Source organism: Xenopus laevis, chromosome 8L, assembly GCF_017654675.1.
Source record: "Xenopus laevis strain J_2021 chromosome 8L, Xenopus_laevis_v10.1, whole genome shotgun sequence".
In the NCBI taxonomy this organism is placed as follows: domain Eukaryota; kingdom Metazoa; phylum Chordata; class Amphibia; order Anura; family Pipidae; genus Xenopus; species Xenopus laevis.
In genome coordinates, this window is record NC_054385.1 from 77,230,735 (window position 1) to 77,253,077 (window position 22,343).

At 37.8% G+C, this 22,343-nt stretch overlaps 1 protein-coding gene across 8 annotated transcripts in view; it reads right to left on the reverse strand.

Moving 5' to 3' along the window:
• Nucleotides 1-4,060: 4,060 nt before the first annotated feature.
• foxn3.L (forkhead box N3 L homeolog) overlaps nt 4,061-22,343 on the reverse strand; it is a 163,289-nt gene continuing 145,006 nt past the window's right edge. For 7 of the 8 annotated variants that reach the window (XM_041571875.1, XM_041571876.1, XM_018228566.2 and 4 more), the window contains 2 exons: nt 20,720-20,828; nt 4,061-9,025 (listed from right to left, as the gene is read on the reverse strand). In XM_041571875.1, the coding sequence (XP_041427809.1) occupies nt 8,482-9,025; nt 20,720-20,828 (653 nt within the window). In that variant the 3' untranslated portion in view covers nt 4,061-8,481. 8 annotated transcript variants of the gene reach the window in all.

Below are 22,343 nucleotides of genomic sequence, written 5' to 3' on the forward strand. Positions count from 1 at the left end.
AGTCAGTATCATCAAGGGCAAATACGGTCTTGAGCTGTATTAAAAGGGGCATTGACAGGTGGGAGTTCATTCTTCCACTGTATAGAGCACTGGTAAGGCCCCATCTAGAATATGCTGAACAGTTTTGGTCTCCATCACACAAACAGGACATTATTGTATTAGAGAGGGTACAGAGAAGGGCAACTAAGCTGGTAAAAAAAAAAATCTAATTCTGACTTCAAAAGTTACATTTTAACTTTACATCGCATTATTCAAACTTAAAAGTCAGAATCAGAATTTCTACTTTGAAAAGTTAAAATGTATAATTTTTTTCTTTTTGCTAGGATTCCTTGTTCTCTAATTACCCCCTTGCCTACTACTAGATATTGTGAACTGTGCCAGATCTTCTGGTTTAATATATAAGTAACGTGTGTGTGCGTTGTTCCATCTATCTCTACTCAGTAAAGTATAAAATGTTTAGCCTTCTGCACCCTCACATATGCCTCTGTTACACCAATTGTCTATAGTAAGAAAGGAAGGCAAAGGCAGACTGTGTGTTACATGGGCACATTCTCTGTATGTGCTGCTTCTTCCCAACATGTTGTGTCACCGCGTGCTCACTGATTAACAGCTTTTTTTCTAATTAAATTGCTGCAGGATTTTCTGCTGTGTTGCTGCCAGCAGAGGAGTCACAGATGGAACGTATTTTTGCAGCAGACTTTATCCAAATAAATAACAAACATTTTGCAATTTTGCAAAAACACATTGGATTTCCTGGGACGTGTTATCACAACAGCAGGTCCCTTATTTCATATTAATCTTCTTGCTTGATCTGGGAATTTTACAGTATAGTTTTACATGTCCTAGCACTTCATAAGCAGAATTTAATACGAGCTTACTAGAACGATCGCTTCCTTGTAGCTCGTTATTAAAGGGAAACTCTTTATGTGATTGAAAAGCATCCAGAATGGAGCAGTTGCTTATAAATAAATCATTTTCACACACATACCCACACACTTGTTTTTTAATGTGTTGATAATGAAGCCAATGTTCAGTGCATTAAAAATCCTGTACCATTTTATAGACATTGTGCATTGTTTATACACTTTGGTTGTATACGGCTAGACATTTAGAAAGTGCACCAACACAGTAGAGCAACATGGTGACTCAGTAGTAATTTAAAGGCGAACTAACCCTTTAATCGGATTCTGCTCAGCAGGACCAAAGATAAGTTATATATCAACTAATGTATCAAATCAGAACAGATTACAGAATCGGTGACCCCTCCCAAAAGCTGGCCCAGGGAGAAATGAAAATGAAACTTTAAACGTTAGTATTCAAAGTCTTTATTTCTGATAGTTTATCTAAAATGGTCTAAACTGATGTGTTTGGAAGTTGATTAGAACTGCAGTTTTAGGGTCAGTATGAATACCTTTGGATGGCAGTTCTTTGGACTGCTGAGTCTTTAATGGTATAGTAACTATGACAGACAACCACAAGTGTCCAATAGGATGCCAGTGTGTTCATACAAGTTTACCAGCCAAGCCAGTCCACTAAACTAGTTGGTTAATTTCAGAAATCACAAGACACATCGTAAAATCACCCAAAAGGGGAAATACACAGCACTGTAAATACACCATTTATTTTACAGCATGTTGGTGCAAAAATAGTCCTTTTATTGTATCCTATTTATTGAATGTATAATCCTAAAATGAAATCTATAAAATGTATGTGGGCTGGGTGGTCTGTATCAATCACTTAAAATGTATGACCAACAGGAGAGCGCTGCACTGCTCCACAATTCTATGAACCCCTAAAGCCAAAGGCTGCCTAAGGGTGCTGGGTGAAGCAAGAACTTGATTGCAGCAAGTTAATCATGTATTAAAGGAGGTTAAATAAGATTTATTAAAAAGGTCTATAGAAATACACCAGATCAGATTGTCGGCTATGATATATATATAGTGAATAAAGTACCCCCTCTTGTAAAATATAAGGATATTATAAGTTACCGAGGAGTTTCATGACCATATAAAAACACGAGGCCGAAGGCCGAGTGTTTTTATACAGGTCATGGAACTCCGAGGTAACTTATAATATCCTCATATTTTACAACTGGGGGTACTTTATTAATTATAATACACAAATTTTAGTGAGTCATGTGACAGAAATTACATCACTACTCACCGTTTATAAGGATATAATTTACAGGATATTCATGGCTTTTGTGTAATATATATATATATATATATATATATATAATATATATATATATATATATATATATATTATATATATATATATATATATATATATATATATATATATATATATATATATATATATATATATATATATATATATATATATATATATATATATTTCTGCAGGCAGCCGCACTCGGATCCGGATTTTGCAATTGTGGGTGCTGGTTCAAATATTATGTACAAATTTCACATAGAGCCGCACACCAATTTCTTCTTCATAAATCAAGTGATATTTATTTGCATAGAAAACAAATCTATGCAAATAAATATCACTTGATTTATGAAGAAGAAATTGGTGTGCGGCTCTATGTGAAATTTATATATATATATATATATATATATATATATATATATATATATATATATATATATATATATATATATATATAGCTTTTTATATATGCCACACATTTTTGTAATACTATGCATATTGCCTATGCTAATATTAGCAAAGATTTGCAGCAGTAAATTAGTTTTGATTTGATTTTTAGAAACATTACAAAGTCAAAGATCTAAACTTTGGTAGACAGTATAGTATATTTACTCATTTTAATAATTTTTTTTTAAATGTGTTTCTTTTCAACGAATAAAAAACACCAAGACAGTTTTAACTTTTATATCGCAAAGCTTTTATTAAGAAATTACTTCCCAATTCTCTGCATGCGCTCCTCTTCAGAAACGGTGACAGGGCGACGATCCATTGTGCGGTGCTCAATTTCTCCTCCTTGCCTTCTATAGAAGATAGCCAGGGAGGAGCAATTGAGCGCCGCACAATGGATCGTCACCCTGTCGCTGAAGAGGAGCGCATGCAGAGAATTGGCAAGTAATTTCTTAATAAAAGCTTTGCAATTTAAAATATAAAACAGTCTTGGTGGGTTTTTTTTCATTAAAGATACAAATTTTTTAAAAATATAAATTCCGAAAATTTATATGGTTTTCTGGCATTAGTGATTTTACAACGCAAAATGCATTTGGACTGTGTTCAACCAATGGAAACCATAAGGTATTTGTTTCTCGTGCTCTCTAGAAAACACATATTGTTGGTACCCTATAAATGTGGTATCATTTTATTAAGGACATGCCAGACACTCACTGTTAGAACATTTGGGCTGAAGAGGATTTCTGGAAATGATCAAACTAACAGATTTATGGTTCGTAGTTGTTTACAGTGGGGCGAAATAAAATAAGAGTACAGTTATATTTTCAGGACTGTAGCAGCTGCACATAAACCTATAAATGCGGGTTATCTATTTGTTCACTTGTTCGTTCATCGCAATGGATGGTTTTCTCATCGAGCTTATTGCTTAGGGTCCTTTTGGCCCTATAATATAAATATTGCTTATTTTTCTGCTTTGCTATAAATATCCACTTTTGTGCTGCTGTGGGTTTTTGATGAAGAGGTCAGAAATATGCACATATTTTGTATCGTCTAGCCTCGGGGGATATGGGCCTTTACAAATCATGTGTATATTTCATAGCTTAGCATCACAGCAGTATACACTACATATTGCATTGCCCCCTGCTAACTATAGTGCTTAATGCCACATCTTTTATATTACTGACTACTGATCTTGCCCATCCTCATGTCTTATGTCTCATACTTTCTTCGCTTATGAGAATTTAAAAAAGCTCTTGCAATGTTGCTTTTTTTAAGAAAATGAAGTGAGGTTGTAAGAGGTATAATCTTTCTGGCTGTAAAAGAGGGCTATTATTGGCAAATAGTCGCTTATCTATTTTTTTGGCACTTATTTCTCTTACACCAAACGTTCTGATGTCATAATGAACATCACCGCAATTAAACTCGCCAATAATGTCAATTGATGCAACTCAGTAAATTTTATTGCAACTGGAAGACAATACATCACAGAAACGTTATGGTAGATTTTGGGAAAGTGTTATTTACAATAATCGATGAAATAGGTTTTCTTTGGCAATATGATTACACATCAAGAAAATGTGAAATGCAAAGTATGTTTTAAAATCATCATTTTCCTTTATCTGCTAATAACCGGCTGATTGCTCTCACTTTCTGCCTGCTTGCTTGGTAAACAGAACTCCTCCATTGATGACAGTTCTTTAGGTTCAGAACATTGGCAGTTGCACATAATAAGTACAGATTAAAGAATGGCAGTATCTTCTCAGTTGTACTTATTCCTCATCTTGGCCATTTAAGGTTTGATTTTTTTTTTTTTTGGACCTTGTTGTCCTACTATTGCTGGTGTGTTGCTGTGCAGAGTGCTACAGTGTACCCCAGCAAGGCAGGATTGTTACCAGTTGGACTTAATGTACACAGAGCAGATTTCAGTCAGTTTTTCTAGCTCCACACCTACAGTTGGATCCGTCCTTGTTTGCTAAAAGGGAACAGTACATTCCTATGAGAATCTCATGGCTTCTCTGACATCTGTGATAAGATTAGGATATCAAGGCCAAATCTGAATCTTGCATTAAAACTCTGCATCTTCTTGAACAGTTTGTATGAACCCATAAGATTCTCAGAGTGCACCTTTTTTTCTTCCTTTGGTACCAAACTAGAATCAGATCAAAGCCTGTAGAGTTTAAACTGAGCCTTACGTTGCCACAGACACTTCCAACTGGCACAACAAAGCGGCCCTTTTGATTGCTTTATAACTATTTTTTTTTCAACAAAATAAAATATTTTAGAAATGTTACAGAATCCTTAAAATAAAAAGATCTACAAGTGAAAAATGTATTCTTTTTCATACACACATACACACATTATTTTCTCCTCAACATTTTATAGCAGGACAATTTGAAGTAGTGAGTGTGGCTGATCAGAAAACAACGACTTCCCTCTCAAATACAGGCGCTACCAATCCTCACTGATCATGGCAAGTACACATTACATTTGTGTGTTTTTACAGTCCGGAGAATATGCAATTAAAGAACTGTTTAAGAAAATGGAATACAATCTGTGAAATTATGTGTTTTAAGACTGGCCAGTGCTCTTTGGTAGGAGAGAGCCAGAGAGACGGACAAGGGGATTGGTTTGTTTAGCAAAGGAACAAGAATCTATAGAGTCATGAACATAATTGTGCTCCTAGTTTGTGGCTAAGAATCTGGATTGGAAAAGAACATTAGCACTGGCTGGTTGGGTGGCAAATGTGTTCCTTTTAATGAGAATCTATTGAACCCCTGCAGACATTTGTTTTGTAAGCGATGGCTGGGCTAAGGATTGCATTCATTCCCACTAGAGCAGCTTCCACTTTTACTATTGTAGGAATTTAGAGAATAATGGAGGCACATATCACTGTATGATTATATGAATTCCAATGGAAAGCATGCTACTCATAGCCTTTCCAAAATGTTCTTCCTCCCCTGATGTAATCTGAGGGGATTCCACAACCAGTTTCAATAAAGTCACAATCCCTGGTTGCCTTCAAGAGCAATCGGTCTGACTAAATGTGCATAGAGACCTTAGCTGTGAGGTATATGTAAGATTGCTAACAACCACCTTTATTAAAGGGTTTCCTTGTGGGGCAGATTTTAGTGGGCTGCCTTGTTTATGTGTGTTTTGTTGGCACCCCTAAGTCTCTGTTTATTGCAAAAGAAGCACCAAGTTCATAGCAGGCAGTGATATCTGGATGTAAACAAATATGTCATAATTCTGTGTATGTGTCACTTGTATGCTACATGCATGCTTCTAATGTCTAAATTGTTATTAATATCCCTTTCAGTAAAACACTTTCTATTGGCAGTGATTGAGTCTCATACATATTAATATGGTAAATCATGCAATGAATGAGGTTAAACTAGTGCTCCTAGAATCTCCCAGTACCTATAGAGCTGTAGGTTGGACCAGAAGTTAAAGGGTGATTCTGATTCTGTGTTGTAGGATTTATCATGACTAGTTTAATGGCACTGACAGGAATCATGATAAATGTATGAACAGCATCCATACATAGGAGTTTCCCATGGTCAGTGCTGTTTTATCCTAAGTTTTTTGTAGGTTGCCTGCTGGACATTTGCAGCTCTTCTAGTCAATATCTGGCAGTGGTTTGTGGCCCCATACACAGCCCAGTAAGGTGCTAATACAATATAGAATGGCTGAGTTGGGAGAAGGGCTAGTTTTAGTGTCAGTGGAACATAGAATGTTAAAGGCATGGTTCACCTTTAAGTTAACTTTTAGTATGTTCTAGAATGGACAATTCTAAGAAACTTTATAACTGGTCATCATTATGTATTCTTTTTTATAGTTGATCAAGCTTTTAAATGGGGTTCACTGACCCTATCTAAAAAACGCATTTGTAGACATGTTACTTTTATTACTCATCTTTCAGACCCTCTCCTATTCATATTCCAGTCTCTTATTTAAATCAACGCATGGTTGCTAGGGTAATTTATACCCTAGCAATGAGCGAGTTATTTTGCTTTTTATTCAGCAGCTTTCAAGTTTGCAATTTCAGCAAATATCCCAAATAATAAAAAATGAAAGCCAAATGCAGAATGCTTTGTTGGATTACTCTCTATATTAGAAGTTAACTCAAAGTTTAACAACCCCTTTTAAAAGTCAGAAATAGTATATACATTATGGTATCTGTAATATTGAAATTAGAGGCAAAACATACTGGAAAATGTTAAAAAATTAAAAACCTCTCCAATTGAGTTTGGTTGTTACAATCTACTCGATATTAGGATTTTCCCTTTAAAATCATGTAGAAGTTGTATACTTGGGCAATGGTAATGCGCACTCTATCTAAAATAACGCCGATTATTAATTATCACTCAGGGTTGGCATGACTGTAATAGAGCTCGTGTTTTACCCAGTGCACTATACCCAGGAGCACTTTTGTGTGTGACACTGTTATCCAATAACCGTCCCTGTATTCTCTCATTCACGCTCACTACTCCAATTGTTTACATTATTGCATCTTGTTTAACAAATACACATAAAAGGAGAAAGACATACGTTTTTGTTTATATAAACAGAAAAATACAGTAGGGGGAGGGCTGAATGTGCAGACAAGGCAGTTTAGTTCAACCATCCAAGCCCTACCAGAGAATGACATTTGTATGTATCAATATATTGCAGAGAGAGAGAGAGAGAGTGAGTTCCCCAACAGTCAACTGTTTGTCCCTGAAGAAGGTTAGACCTTAAAAACCTGCTTCAAAAAAAAACAAAAAGGAAAAATAAAAATGTCCAGGCCCATGGCCTACAAATTAGAGGCATTGCCTTTTTCTCTATTTTTTCTATTTATATGAAAATAATTCATGCTTCATGCTAAATACATTATTTACCTTACAATAACTTTTTGTTGTCAATTTGGAAAAAAAAAGGTTGCAATTTCTGACTAGGAATCCATGCACCTGTGGATAAGAATTTCGGATTTGCTGCTGGCTAATGGTTGCGTCTGAAACTGTAGTTTGAATTTCCATCCAAAGGAATTCCGGTTTCCGTGGTAACACATATCGGAGGGCAGTGCTTGTGTGCGTTAGTATGCCCCTTGTCAGCATAATACTTCTGGCAGTTTCTGTAGCATTTGTTTTCTTTTTAATTTGCTGTTTTGGAGGAGCCAATGGTAAATCTGACATCTAAGTGATATATTATGGGATTTTAGCACAGTATAGCCAATATTCAAGTGTATGGCATCCCCCTGCCCAATGACTGGAAAGCTTTTCTCTGCAAGTGTGGTTTACATAGCATTCTGCCAACCTTCACCAGCAAAGAAAGGGGGAGTAGAAGGCAAAGTTCACTAGTTTTATAAACACCAACTGGCAAGATTATTCAGTTCTACACAGAAATATGTATCATACAGTGGCAAAAGTGATTCATTTGTGGGCTTATTCAGCACATATATATGGCACAGGGTTTCATTTGTTTCTGTCTGTTTTGTAAGAGATGGTGGCCGACAGGCTACGACAGCCAGGAATATCTGAGGTATGCCCCCCGTCCTAAAACCAGCCAGTTCCCTTCTTACACAGGTGGTTGCCACTGAGACCGGATAAACCATTTATTCCTTCCTGGAGAGCGGTTGAGAGTGAAGGTGATTTTGGCTTTTGGAAACTTTTTTTTGTTTTTTTTATTTTGTCGTCGGAAAATGTTAGTTAGCTGAGTTCTATGGCTTCAATCTCCTTTAAAAAATAAACATTTCAAGGGTCCAAAAGAAACACCAAAATAAAAATAAAGGGGAAAAATGTTGCTATTGCCACAAAATCATTAGAATTCACCTGACGTGCTGAAAGAAATGATTTTAAAATCCAAACAGATCTATGATTTGCACTAATTTTTTGTGGTCTCTTTGTCCTTTTGCTCTTTCTGTCCCTTTGCCGTCCGATTGGTGATGTTATTCAAACAAGAGCGAATTCCTGCCAAATGCAAGAGAGACCCAGCTGCCTCTTTCATCTCTTCATCATCACTCTCAGGTGGTTTTTCTGTGCGTCTCTTTTTCAGAGGAAGGGCATCACTGGGGATCCTCCGAAGTTTTAGTAAATGCTGCTTTTTCTTGTGTTGGGAAGAGTAGCCACTCTCAACAAGGGGCTCCTTCAACTCTTTCTTTATCTGTTTCTTGTCCTCTTCCTCTGTCTCGCTGAAGCTCTCGTGGCTCTGGAAGCTGATATCACTGCCTTCTCTGCAGACTTTGGCTGCAAATTCGTAGTGATCGTCGGCAGAGGAGGATGAGATGGAGTCACTGGGCGATGAGCTCCTCTTGTTAGCAGATTTGGCGCTGCTGTAGTTGTGGTCATCTTTGGGATCACTGCTAACTAAGGGAGATCCACACGACGGCTCACTCTCCATTCTCGTTCGGCAATTTGCAATCCCATTTCTACAAAAACAGAGCCAAAAGAAACATGTTAATGGTTAGATCTGAAATAATACAATATGAAGATCTGGGAGGACAAATAGCTACATTATAATAAAAAACAGGTCTCAATTAAATGGAAACATCAAATCGTCTCCTTTTAATAACCCCATGTTAGCAATTCCTACATACGGACACATTTATCAAAGGTCAAGATTCCCGTTTAATGCGGCCAATTTGGTTTCCACTTTGATTTTACTCATCAATGTCACTGATTTGAGGTTTCACAATCCTGACTTTCCATATTTCTAACAAACTTGAATTGTTCAGAAGTTTCATTTGTCAAGATCAGATCTACCAAAATAACATCGAAATTAATGGCAAAATGTCAGACTCCTCAAATGACATAGAATACTGGGATTGAGACTTACATGAACATTGGTGTGTAATTTCTTTACCAAGATTAAAGATTTTTTTCATCTTTTAGTTAAAGGGGGAACTATCGCAAAAATAAAAATTACTGAAAAAAAAATACTGAAATAAGAAATCTAAATACAATCAATTAGATATTCTGTACTGTTTCTGAAATAATCAAGTTGATCTTCACTATTCCTCTTATCAACATCTGCTTCTCTTCATTCTGTCTTCAGTTGGGTGTCAGATATTCATTGACAGTTACATCCAATTTATCTAATAGGGGGGCTTATTTGCCTGGCAGATTATTGTAGCTCACTCAAATAACTGATTCCAGTACAAACAAAATCTAACAAAATAACTGCCCTGCATGTAGAGAGAAAGGATTGAGAGTGAGCTCTAATACATCTTCTAGGCAAAATGAGCCCCCTATAAGATATATTGGATCTAACTGTCAATGATTATCTGACACCCAACTGCTGCATGAAGACATGAAGAGAAACAGATGCTGAAAGAGGGATAGTGAAGATTAACTTGATTATTTCAGAAATGGTATATTTAAAAAACTAAATTTTCATTTTTGCAATAGTTCCCCTTTAACTTTTAGTACGTTATAGAATGGGCAATTCTAACAACTAATGAAAAATTAAAACCAATTGCAAATGGTCACAGAATTTCACTTTTTACATCATACTAAAAGTTAACAACCCCTTTAACCCATCTTTCTTAAATACAGTCACATTTATGGAAATTTAAGTTAGTTGAGTTCATCACAAGGGAGAATACTCCTAGCTTATACATATTAATTAAACACTGCCACATGATTTTGGATAAATGTCCCCTTAATTGAATACTATATGTTTTAGTAGTACCATACATGTTTATTGCTGAGTATAGCAACCCCTATACATGGGCTTATATGTGACAGACACGAATAGTGTCAGCTTTACTTTTATATGAAGGCAAATCCTACCAGTATATTTATTAAACAGTCATTAACACAAAAAAAGAAAATGGTTTTATATAAATGTAAATATGATGTACTATAAGGCTACATACACATCCATATGTATACAAATACATAAAATTCATGCAACAGCAGTCAATGGCATTGTTGGTGCAGTCAAGCTACAAGTGACACCATATGTATTTTATTCTGGTGCATTTCACGTGTTTTTCTATATAATGACCTCTGTTCAACATTATATTTAAATACCCAAACATATACGGGTATGGGATCCGTTATCCAGAAAGCTCTGAATTACAGAAAGGCCATCTCCCATAGACTTCTTTTTATCCAAATAATCCAAAATTGGTCTGGAATACAGATCAAATGAGAAATTGTAAGTTGTAAACCTGGATATTTGTATGTTACTTCTGCACATTTGCCTAGTGTGAGTCAAAAGCAAGTTGCCAAAAGCTGTGTGTAAATAGTCACACATCTGAGTTTGGTCAGTTAGAGGAGCCTCTGGTAGAGACAAGGTTAATGATGGGCAGTTTCCTAGAGCAGTCTGGACAAACAACAGAAATGAGCTTTTGCTCCAGGTTTCTGATCTGTTACACAGAGCAATATCCTTCAGATGGGCGTCAACAAGACTCATAAATATTTTATTCCAAACAATTTATTCTGTTGCCATGGGGCTAAGCCTTGTATACAAAATGTGAGTTATTAAAATGGGTGGAACTTTCCAAAACATTAACCCCCTTCCTCCTCTGTACAAGTCCTTATAATGCAAGGGTTAAACAAGACATGAGTCAGAATAGGGGGCAGTGCAGCGTGCCACACACAAGCCCCAAAAGACTGATACACCTGTTGGGCAGACACCTTACAATTTTATCTATACAATACTCAATTGGTTTTTCATTCCACGGGACACTGTAGAGACAAATCCTACAGAAAGCCACCCCCTCATTTTCACTTGGGATATTAAAGCTCAGATCTCGTCTCCCCATTACCTAGAGGTTGTTTTGTGGTTACATTACAGGAAGGCCATCTCCCACAGTCTAATACTGTAATATTTAAATTGGGTTTAATCAACACATATGAAATGAACTTATAGTTAATTAATAAAGACAAATGTTAGATTATAGACCGTTCTTTTATCATTTAGAGAACGCCATGTTCCTGTGTCTTCCCTGCCTGCATGGATTTCTACTTGTTAGTAACTGACATTCCAAAGTCATTGATGGAAGGTGAATGAGGCCGATTACAGGATGAGCTGGGACTGATATCAGCCAGGATTAAATGTAAACCCACTAAACAATTTCATATAAAATTACTCTTCTGATCATGCTTGCAATCCACATTATTTTTAATCACTTTTTCAAGATGTTTTTATTGTTTTTTACACTGCTAATATAATGAACTTGAAACAACAGTGCTTTCTGTTGTTTGCCCATCTGGCTACAGTCGGCAGAAAATTAAGTTAGTCCACAAAGTCTTGATGTTGCTTTGCTTAGAAAGTTAAGTTAGTTTTTTGGATTTGGGATAAATCTGATAGTTTTGTGCACCAAATATTTAGTGTGTGAGACTGCCTACTACTTGTATTACTTTATGTATACAGGTAAAATAATGTTTTGACAGTTACTGGGAAGGGTATCCTACAACATCAACCAGTAAAAAGAGGTGACTGGTACTTTACCCTTGGTTGAGTATTTTGAGTATCCTAGCACCTTGCTTCTATCGAAAGCCAATCAATGCAGAATTCCAAAGTGTAGGTGTGGATAAAAAATAGCGCAGAGGTTCTGCTGCAAAAGGTGCCTTTATTCACAAACACAACATGTTTCAAGCTTGCTTGCTCTTTATCAAGTGTATCTTAGCATCCCCCGTTGTTCAGTTATAAAAGAGGCTCTACATTACGAGACATACGTAGTCCTGCGGAAGCTATAGTGCCTACAAGAATGGAAAAAATATTTAAAAGCAAACCAAACATAGGAACTTTCCCGTGTCTGAGTTGTGTTTGTTGCCCATCAATTATCAAAGGGGAAGTTGTACAACACCCCAAAAAAGGTAACAGTATCCAACTCAAACACTACGCTACTTGTAATACTACGGGGGTCGTGTACATGTTAAAATGCCCCTGTGGGAAAGTGTATGTAGGACAAACTGCAAGACAAATCAAAGCCAGGATAAAAGAACATAGAGGTGATATTTAAAACTACAAGCCTAACACCTACACCGATACTACTGTCTCACGCCATTTTAACCAAAATAAACAAAATTTGACACAATTGAAGTGGCTGGTTTTAGAGGTAGTTCAGGAACCCCAAAGAGGAGGTGATAAAAAGAAACTACTCTCCAAAAAGAAGCCATATGGATCAAAAAACTCAATGCGCTAGAACCATTAGGCTTGAATGACCAATGGAATATGGTGTGCTTCCTTTAGTAACTTTACTAACTTTGCTCTCATTCCCCTAACAGATAGAGCTGCCTTTCAATTTGAAATGATTCTCCTGTATGGTAAGATATTTTTGTAACAATTTTAAGTTACAGTTAAAATGTGGCAGCAAGTTCTTAAAACAATTGTGTTGAAGTAAAATGTGACACGAGTTCAAAAATGTATACTTTGTTTCGAATAAGGTTGACTCTAGCAGGCTTAGAATAGGCAGTGCAGAGGTGTTACGTGTAAATAGATTTTATTGATTTTATTGACTTTGTTACAGCTCTCACTATAAAGAAAGAAAAACTACACAGAGTTAAAAGACTTTATTAGAGTTGTGGTTACTTCACTTTTCTCCTGAAGAGGGAGCAGTTCTTCACAGTGAATGAAGAGTTGGACTTTGATGTCATCACCTGGGTGTTATTGGACTTGTGGAACTTATGCAGTCAGGCTGCAACTCCTCTCAGCAGTGGCTGCAGTGACCAATCATATGTATGGTGGGAGGGGCTTATTATGTTTTACATGTTGTACACTGTTTTGGCCAACATACACTTGATAAAGAGCAAGCAAGCTCGAAACATGTTGTGTTTGTGAATAAAGGCACCTTTTGCAGCAGAACCTCTGTGCTATTTTGTAGCCACACCTACACTTTGGAATTCTGCATTGATTGGCTTTGGATGGAAGCAAAGTGCTAGGATATTCGAAATACTCAACCAAGGGTAAAGTACCTGTCACCTCTTTTTACTAATTGTGAAACCATCCAACCCTGGTACGTCCCTATTTACCTGGTCTAGGTAAAAATGAATGATCCTGATCAAGCTACTGATCAAAGTGGTGCCATTTCCTTTGCCTAGAGTGACGCTGAAATTCAACGTATCCTGGGAGAAATAGAGGAGGGAGATATCCCCCCTAAGCGGCGCAACAACCGTTACAGATACTAAAAGAGACTTATTGAACCTTCAAAGGAAAGAGTTAAGTTTGAACCTACACGTGATTTCTTTGGCACAATATGCTAGACAAAGACGGATCCCTCGTGGACGAAGAGTCGATTTGAAACCTAATTTATGTGTTGATGATTCTGTGTTGACACAAAGATGGCAGGAGATTTGCAATAAATGCAGCCTTGACCTGATAATTTTGACCATTGAGCGCCTACATGCTAAATTGGTGACAGTACGGAAGAGAATCGGTGAATTTAAAGACGAAATCACGCGAGAATGAGGGGCGGAGCAAGCAGTGGCCATCTTGCGGGAACACGAGGAAGTGTTGAGACGCCACCGGGAACACATTGTGGAGCGGAAACAGGCCAAATTTGACCGTAACACCGAGGATTACCGCAGGAACCAAGTCTATACCTGGAGAGGGGACCGAAAGAAGCAGAGAGTGGCACGGTTCTCTCCTTCTCGACATAGTGGCGACGGGCAGTGGAAACGCGGCCCAACAGGAAGCAATAGACGCCAGCCAGAACAGCCCTCACTCTATAAGGGGATTCGGGAGACTTCTCCAGCAGCAGCGACTTAATCGGGGCCGGTTTTTTATACCAGGAAACACACCAGCCTCAAACCCAGAAGAAAAATCCCGAGCCCCTATTCAGAGGGAACAATACACAAGCAGACTGAGATCACACAGGTAACTAAAGAGACTAATGTTGTGAACATTTCTGCCTACAATTTGTCCCCTGCTGAGTTGACCCTACTTGATCACGGTCTAGGCTTTATACCTACTTATTATAGTGAGTTTGTTGAATGGGAAATTGATTTCCAAAAGTTTGATCACAAACTTCCAAAAGTTTGACTGCATTTGAAATGGTGGTGACTAATGAAGTAAAAAAAATTGTGGGATCACCCTGGTAAATCTGTACCAAATTTATCCTATAACGAGAGATTGGCACTAAAATCCTTAAAAAATAATGATAATATCTTTATCTAAAAAGCAGATAAAGGTGGCGCTACTGTAGTTATGGATAAAAACGGGTACAGATTGGAGGTGATGAGACAACTTACTACACCTGGGCATTATCAAGTAATTGTACATGACCCTGTATCTGAAATAATGAGGAAAATCTTTTTGTTGGTGAATGACAGGTGTAAGAATAACACCATCACTAAGAATACCATGGAGTACTTGATGACTGAACATCCACGTACCCCTCTTTTGTACCTATTACCAAAAATCCACAAGTCCCTATTAAACCCTCCAGGGCGTCCAATTGTCTCAGGAGTAGGGTCAGTCTTGGAGCCACTCTCAAAATTTGTCGATTCATATTTACAACCTTTGGTACAAAACATTCCAGTTTGTTTAAAGGATACTAATGATTTATTAAATCGGTTAAATACATTACCATCATTGAATATGGATTGTACCCTGTGCAGTATTGATATTGTTAGCCTGTACACCTCTATACCACAAGATCAAGGACTTACTTGTGTAGAAGAGGCTTTACTTGAGACTAACTTACCCAACAACCTAATCTACTTCCTTTTGGACTGCCTCAATATAGTCCTCAAAAGGAATTACTTTAGGTTTAAGGGGGAGTACTACTGGCAGCGCCAGGGTACATCAATGGGGGCGGCGGTAGCCATTCATTTGCAAACCTGTTCGTCCACACGCTGGAGAAGGAATTTTTTCTTAAGCACAAGTACAGTGACCAGATTACACTGTATCTACGGTATGTGGACTATATTTTGGTTGTCTGGAAGGGGGATGTGGTAAAGATTCACAAATTGGCCGCTGAGGCTAATACTAAACACTCCACTATCAAATTCACTACGGAGACTTCCAGTAAAACTCATCAAAAGAGAATCCCTTTTGTTAGCAAGTTTGCCAAACAAAGTAAACCAATTGAGAGAATCATTAAAAGATTCTGGCCAATACTGCACAATTATAAGATTTTAGGGAAAATTTGCTCGCATCCCCCGTTGTTCAGTTATAAAAGAGGCTCTATATTACGAGACATACTTAGTCCTGCGGAAGCTATAGCGCCTACAAGAATGGAAAAAATATTTAAAAGCAAACCATACATAGGAACTTTCTGAGTTGTGTTTGTTGCCCATCAATTCTCAAAGGGGAAGTTGTACAACACCCCACAAAAGGTAACAGTATCCAACTCAAACACTACGCTACTTGTAATACTATGGGGGCCGTGCACATGTTAAAATGCCCCTGCCGGAAAGTGTATGTAGGACAAACTGCAAGACAAATCAAAGCCAGGATAAAAGAACACAGAGGTGATATTAAAGGGAACCTGTCATCGGAAAACATGTTTTTTTTTCTCAAAATGAATCAGTTAATAGTGCTGTTCCAGCAGAATTCTGCACTGAAATCCATTTCTCAAAAGAGCAAACAGTTTTTTTTTATATTCAATTTTGAAATCTGACATAGGTCTAGACATTTTGTCAATTTCCCAGCTGCCGCCAGTCATATGACTTGTGCCTGCTGTTTTTCCTTCTCAATGTAACTGTGTCTCAGCAAAACATGGGTTTTACTATTGAGTGCTGTTCTTAGATCTACCAGGCAGCTGTTATCTTGTGTTAAGCAGGCCATAGATGCAAAGATCCAATCGTACGAATCATCGTACGATCAGACTTTCCCATCTCCCGACCCGTCACTAACCATTCAGATCAAAGTCTTACCAGTCAGATTAGTTAAAGAACAGATCAGCAATGTTCTGCCCCTGACAGCAATCGTACGATATCTATGTCCAACCAAAGCTAGTGACAGTCTCCCACTGAAAATCTTACGATCGGCAGGCGACAGGAATTTTCTAACCTGTCCGATCGACCAAACGACCGATCTCTGCCGGACGAAAAATGTCGGGACTCTCCACACACGGTCCGAAAATCGTACGAATCCTCGATTCATACGATCAGATCTTTGCGTCTATGGCCAGCTTTAGGGACCTGCTATCTGGTTACCTTCCAATTGTTCTTTTGTTTGGCTGCTGGGGGGAAAAAGGGAGGGGTGTGATATCACTCCAACTTGCAGTACAGCAGTAAAGAGTGATTGAAGTTTATCAGAGCACCATGTCTAGCCCCATGTCAGATTTCAAAATTGAATATAAAAAAATCTGTTTGCTCTTTTGAGATATGGATTTCAGTGCAGAATTCTGCTGGAGCAGCACTATTAACTATTTCCCATGACAGTATCCCTTTTAAAACTACAAGCTTAACACCTACACCGATACTACTGTCTCATGCCATTTTAACCTAAATAAACACAATATGACACAATTGAAGTGGCTGGTTTTAGAGGTGGTTCAGGAACCCCAAAGAGAAGGTGATAAAAAAACTACTCCTCCAAAAAGAAGCCATATGGATCAAAAAACTCAATGCGCTAGAACCATTAGGCTTGAACGACCAATGGAATATGGTGTGCTTCATTTAGTAACTTTACTAACTTTGCTCTCATTCCCCTAACAGATAGAGCTGCCTTTCAATTTGAAATGATTTTCCTGTACGGTAAGATATTTTTGTAACAATTTTTAGTTATAGTTAAAATGTGGCAGCAAGTTCTTAAAACAATTATGTTGAAGTAAAATGTGACACGAGTTCAAATGTATACTTTGTTTCGAATAAGGTTGACTCTAGCAGGCTTAGAATAGGCAGTGCAGAGGTGTTACGTATAAATAGGTTTTATTGATTTTATTGACTTTGTTACAGCTCTCACTATAAAGAAAGAAAAACTACACAGAGTTAAAAGACTTTATTAGAGTTGTGGTTACTTCACTTTTCTCCTGAAGAGGGAGCAGTTCTTCACAGTGAATGAAGAGTTGGACTTTGATGTCATCACCTGGGTGTTATTGGACTTGTGGAACTTATGCAGTCAGGCTGCAACTCCTCTCAGCAGTGGCTGCAGTGACCAATCATATGTATGGTGGGAGGGGCTTATTATGTTTAAATGTTGTACACTATTTTGGCCAACATACACTTGATAAAGAGCAAGCAAGTTTGAAACATGTCGTGTTTGTGAATAAAGGCACCTTTTGCAGCAGAACCTCTTTTGTAGCCACACCTACACTTTGGAATTCTACAACAGCAACTATCCTTTACACTACAGATGAGCCAGAATTCTTATTCTCCTGAATGTACCTACTATGGAAGAATCCTGAACTCATTATTAAAGGGGTTGTTCACCTTTAAATTAACTCTTAGTATGATGCGGAGAGCAATATTCTGAGACAATTTGCAGCTGCTTTTCATTATTTATGTTTTTTGAGTTATTTTGCTTTTTATTCAGCAGCTCTCCAGTTTGCAATTTCAGCAGTCTGTTTGCTAGCATCCAAATTACCCTAGCAACCGTGCATTGATTTGAATAAGAGACTGGAATATGAATAGGATAGGGCCTGAATTGAAAGATGATTAATAAAAAGTAGCAATAACAATAAAAGTGTAGCCTTACAGAGCATTTTTTAGATGGGGGTCAGCTGGAAAGAGTCAAAAGAAAAAGACAATTAAAAAACTATACAAAATGAAAACTAATTGAAAGGTTGCTTAGAATTGGTCATTCTATAACATACTTAAAGTTAACTTAAAGGTGAACCACCCCCTTTAAAGGATTGGACCTGATTGAACATTCAGAAATATCTGGACCCCACAGTTAGCCAACATTACCGTAAGTAAAGCTTAATTCCCTAGTATTATTAAAGCCTAGGACAATGCACCAACAGATATTTCAGACACATAACCACTAAATATTGAAAGCCAGTTATGATGATAGTGCCCCTTTAAAGCTTGATCACAACTGAAATAACAAGTCATAGCATATGCATTTACAATAAAGCAAGGTATTGAATTGTGTGTTTATTAATGTAAGCCTATTTACCCTTTACAAAGACTATTGAGTCATAATAATATCCCACTTACAGAATCTAGACAGTATTCTAGTAAAAATCATCAGTTCCAAGTACAGTGTAAGACACGTGTGAAGCCTCGGCCGTGACTGACAATGCCTGTATGTGATGGATCATTGTGCTGTGTAGGAAGAAGTTGTAAATCAGGGCTGTCCAACTGGCGGCTCGCGACCCCCCCTTCTGTGGCCCCCCACATGCTGTGTCTGCTTACTATATGTAAACTTTCAAAGGTATCACTACAGAGATTAACTGGCCCCTGCCTTGTTTAAACCTCAAATTCAGACTCTAATCCCCTGTATTGTTCACACCTGTGATCCCCCTGCATTGTTCACACTTATTTGTTCACATCCTAAAGTCCTGTACTGTTCACACCTGAGACCCAGACTGAAACTGCCCATATTATTCACCTGTTCACACTTTATACAAAATGCTAATGCCACACCAGCACTGTGTCACTGCATGTAGTACATATTAGACTGAGAGCTTTCCCTGTGTGTGCCATTCTCTGCTTGCCCAGTGCTGCTTGTGTGTTCCATTCTCTGCTTGCCCTACGCTACCTGTGGGATGTAAGCCTGTTAGGGGTTTGTTCTTGGGGTTTGTTAGCATTTGGAAATTGTTGTTAAGGGCCCCTAAGGTGTTTAATCATGTGTTGGGGGGTTGTTGTATTATCCACAGGGGAGGGTGAGGCATATGGATTTAAGGGTATGTTTTTAACTTGACTTCAATTTTTCACATAAGAGTGATGAGGGATTTCCCCTGCAGTGAGCACCAACCATTTGTTTTTTTTGGTGTGCTACCACCATTAATGTGGATATGATCTTAAAAGTTCTTGTGGTAACATGGGTGTGGTTTAAAATGGGGAGTGGCCAACACTAACTTCCATTATTGGCCCTCCACCACATAGGCCAGTAAAATGTTGGCCCTTGATACCACAGAAGTTGGACAGCACAGTTGTACATGATCACTTTGGCCTATACCAGACAGAATGGTTTTTTTGTCCTCTACATATTCACAGCTGCCTTGGTGTATTTCAGCTAGCTCTGTTTATAGGGTTGTTCACCTTCCATAACTTTTTCCAGTTCCTTTTGTTTCAGACAGTTCACCTGAAATAAAGACTTTTTCAGTTACTTTCCATTTCCTATATGTGACTGTTTTTCTAATATTAAAGTGTAAAGTTTATTTTTCCACCTTCTTTCTGAAGCAGATCTGAGGGGGTGGGGAGGAGGGCACCAACTCTATACTAAATAATACATTTAGTTGATACATTTCTTATCCTTGTCCCTGCTGAGCATCAGATTTATTAAAGGGACCTGTTATTCCACAATATTCCACAGATGCTGCTCAGAAATGTATTAACTACTACAGCAAATTGTAGTTGTTTGGAATCTGCACATGGATAACTGAGCTGCCAGACTGAAACATCACAGAGAGGGACATTTAACTTTAAACTTACATTATAGAAAAATGGTAAGAAATAAAAGATGGAAAGCAACTGAAAAAAAGTCTTTATTTCTGGTGAACATCTAAAGCTGAAAACTGAATGGAAAAAAGTGTTTTGATGGTGAACCAACCACCAGGGCCACGTGAGGAGCAATCCTGTAACTAGATTAATTTGGTGTATGTAGTGAATGATTATTACATAGCAGCACAAGGGCCCTACACGTCTGTAAGGTGAGGCCATCTCATACAACATCTGCACATTGTGTTGTGTCCAGAACAAGGAAGACTGTCTTGTAACTATCAGTTTTACTTTGAAAATGACACCTCAACTTTTTAACAACATAAAAGTGATGCTGTAGTAGAAATATTCATATAAACAGGTGTGGGACAAAATCCTAATGTGTTTGCAGCCATTGCTGACACAGGGTTAAATATTGCTGTTGATATGTGACAGTTTGTCTTGTTAAAGGATTCCATCAGTGGTACTGTTAAAACATTAGCATGTTGGCTACATATACAATCAGACAGGCCAGCAGGGAAATGGATTCACTACACAGGATTTAGAGGAATGCAAGAAGCCCAGCACTGATGTGATATTGATGCAACATGTGTGTGTGTTCAGCAGTGCACACTTACCTGACTGAGGCAGCCATTGCTCCAATAGGATTAATTGGCAAAGGTCGGACACCTGGGAAGATTCCTCTGTTCAACACTCTGGCTCCATTTTGTATCACACCCGGAGAAACTGAAAAATAAAAGGAAAACATTTATAGCCATCGCAAACACAAGAGCAAAACTTCTCATATCTGGAGGAAAACCATGATTATAGTCATAGGGCTACTGTACATGCAGCTTTAAATATCAACACTATGGCACATGAAGAGTGTAAGCCCCCAGCAACGGGTTCCAGTTTACAACACACATCTATAGCTTCCCTATAGAACTCAATACATAGTAAAGGATGTGTCCCTGTTACATTCAAGTGTTCATGAGTTTTAATTTTTACCCCTGAATGGAAAAAGTTAGTTTTGTATCCTGGCCTTTTTTTTATCACACCAACCAAAGAGACTGGAATGTTTAAGGTGCAGCAAGTTTACCTTGTATCAAGGACTAATTGGAACACAAATGAGAATCTGTGTCATGTTTAAGCTAAACATGCATAAGATAATCATAATATTGTAACCATTTCTGACAATTCTCATTTATGTGACAGCTGTTTGTGAATAATTTACTAGCAGTACATTCCCACCAAAGGAATTCACTAGAGGTATCTATATTCTAGGTCTGTATCACTGATGTCCCTCTCAGTACAGATCTCACACAAATATAATAAAGCAGTGTAGGATTAGCTGCAAGGTTTGGGTTTTTGCTTTCTAAAATGCATACGTAATGCAAGTCATCAGAGTGAACACAAAAATGGAAAACGTGCAATGTGGGAACACTGGCAAACTGTAGCGAATATGCAAAGCATTCCTGAACACAGACACCATTACTTTCTGTTCACAGTTCTACTCCATGCAAACACCATCATTTCTAGATCCTCCACATAATATTCAGCTAAATCAAAACCCTAATTTGCAAATTCAAATATTGGGGAGGTTGTAATGTTTAATTGCAAGCACTTTAAAATAACATGACTTTAAGGTGCAGATTCAGCTGAACACTAAAGTGGCCGTACATGAGAGAATGCGGACGATTTGGACCAAGTTGTTAGCTTATTGGCATGTGTATGTGACACTCCAATGGCCTCTCCAACCAATATCTGGTGGAAAATTGCATCCCCACTGGTGTGATCTGATTGTTTGGCCTGAGGACCGAATGATCAGCCCAATATTGCTCAAGGTGGGCACATCAGGTTCAATGGGGACCTTGCCCAATGATTTGTAATTATATGGCCAGCTTTGGGACTTGGTAAATCCAGCTGGGATTCAGCCAAATCCTGAACCCTATTCTTGATTCAGTGCATACTAAATACAATTCCTGAACTTGCTACTACCTCCTTCAGCTCAACTATGATGTGGGCAAACCTCCTACACTTAATGAGGCCAATTTATTAAGCCGCAACGTTTTCAGATCTGGCTTTTTGATGCTAAAAATACAACAACAAAAAATAAATCATGGTGAAAAAAAGTGTGACCGTTCTGAATCAGAATACTCCAGCTAAAACCGTAGATGTGAACATGTAGAAGTCAATTGCAGATGTCCCTTTTACAACTGGAAGTTCTTTCATTGATTCAAGATTTTCGGGTGTTTTACGCTG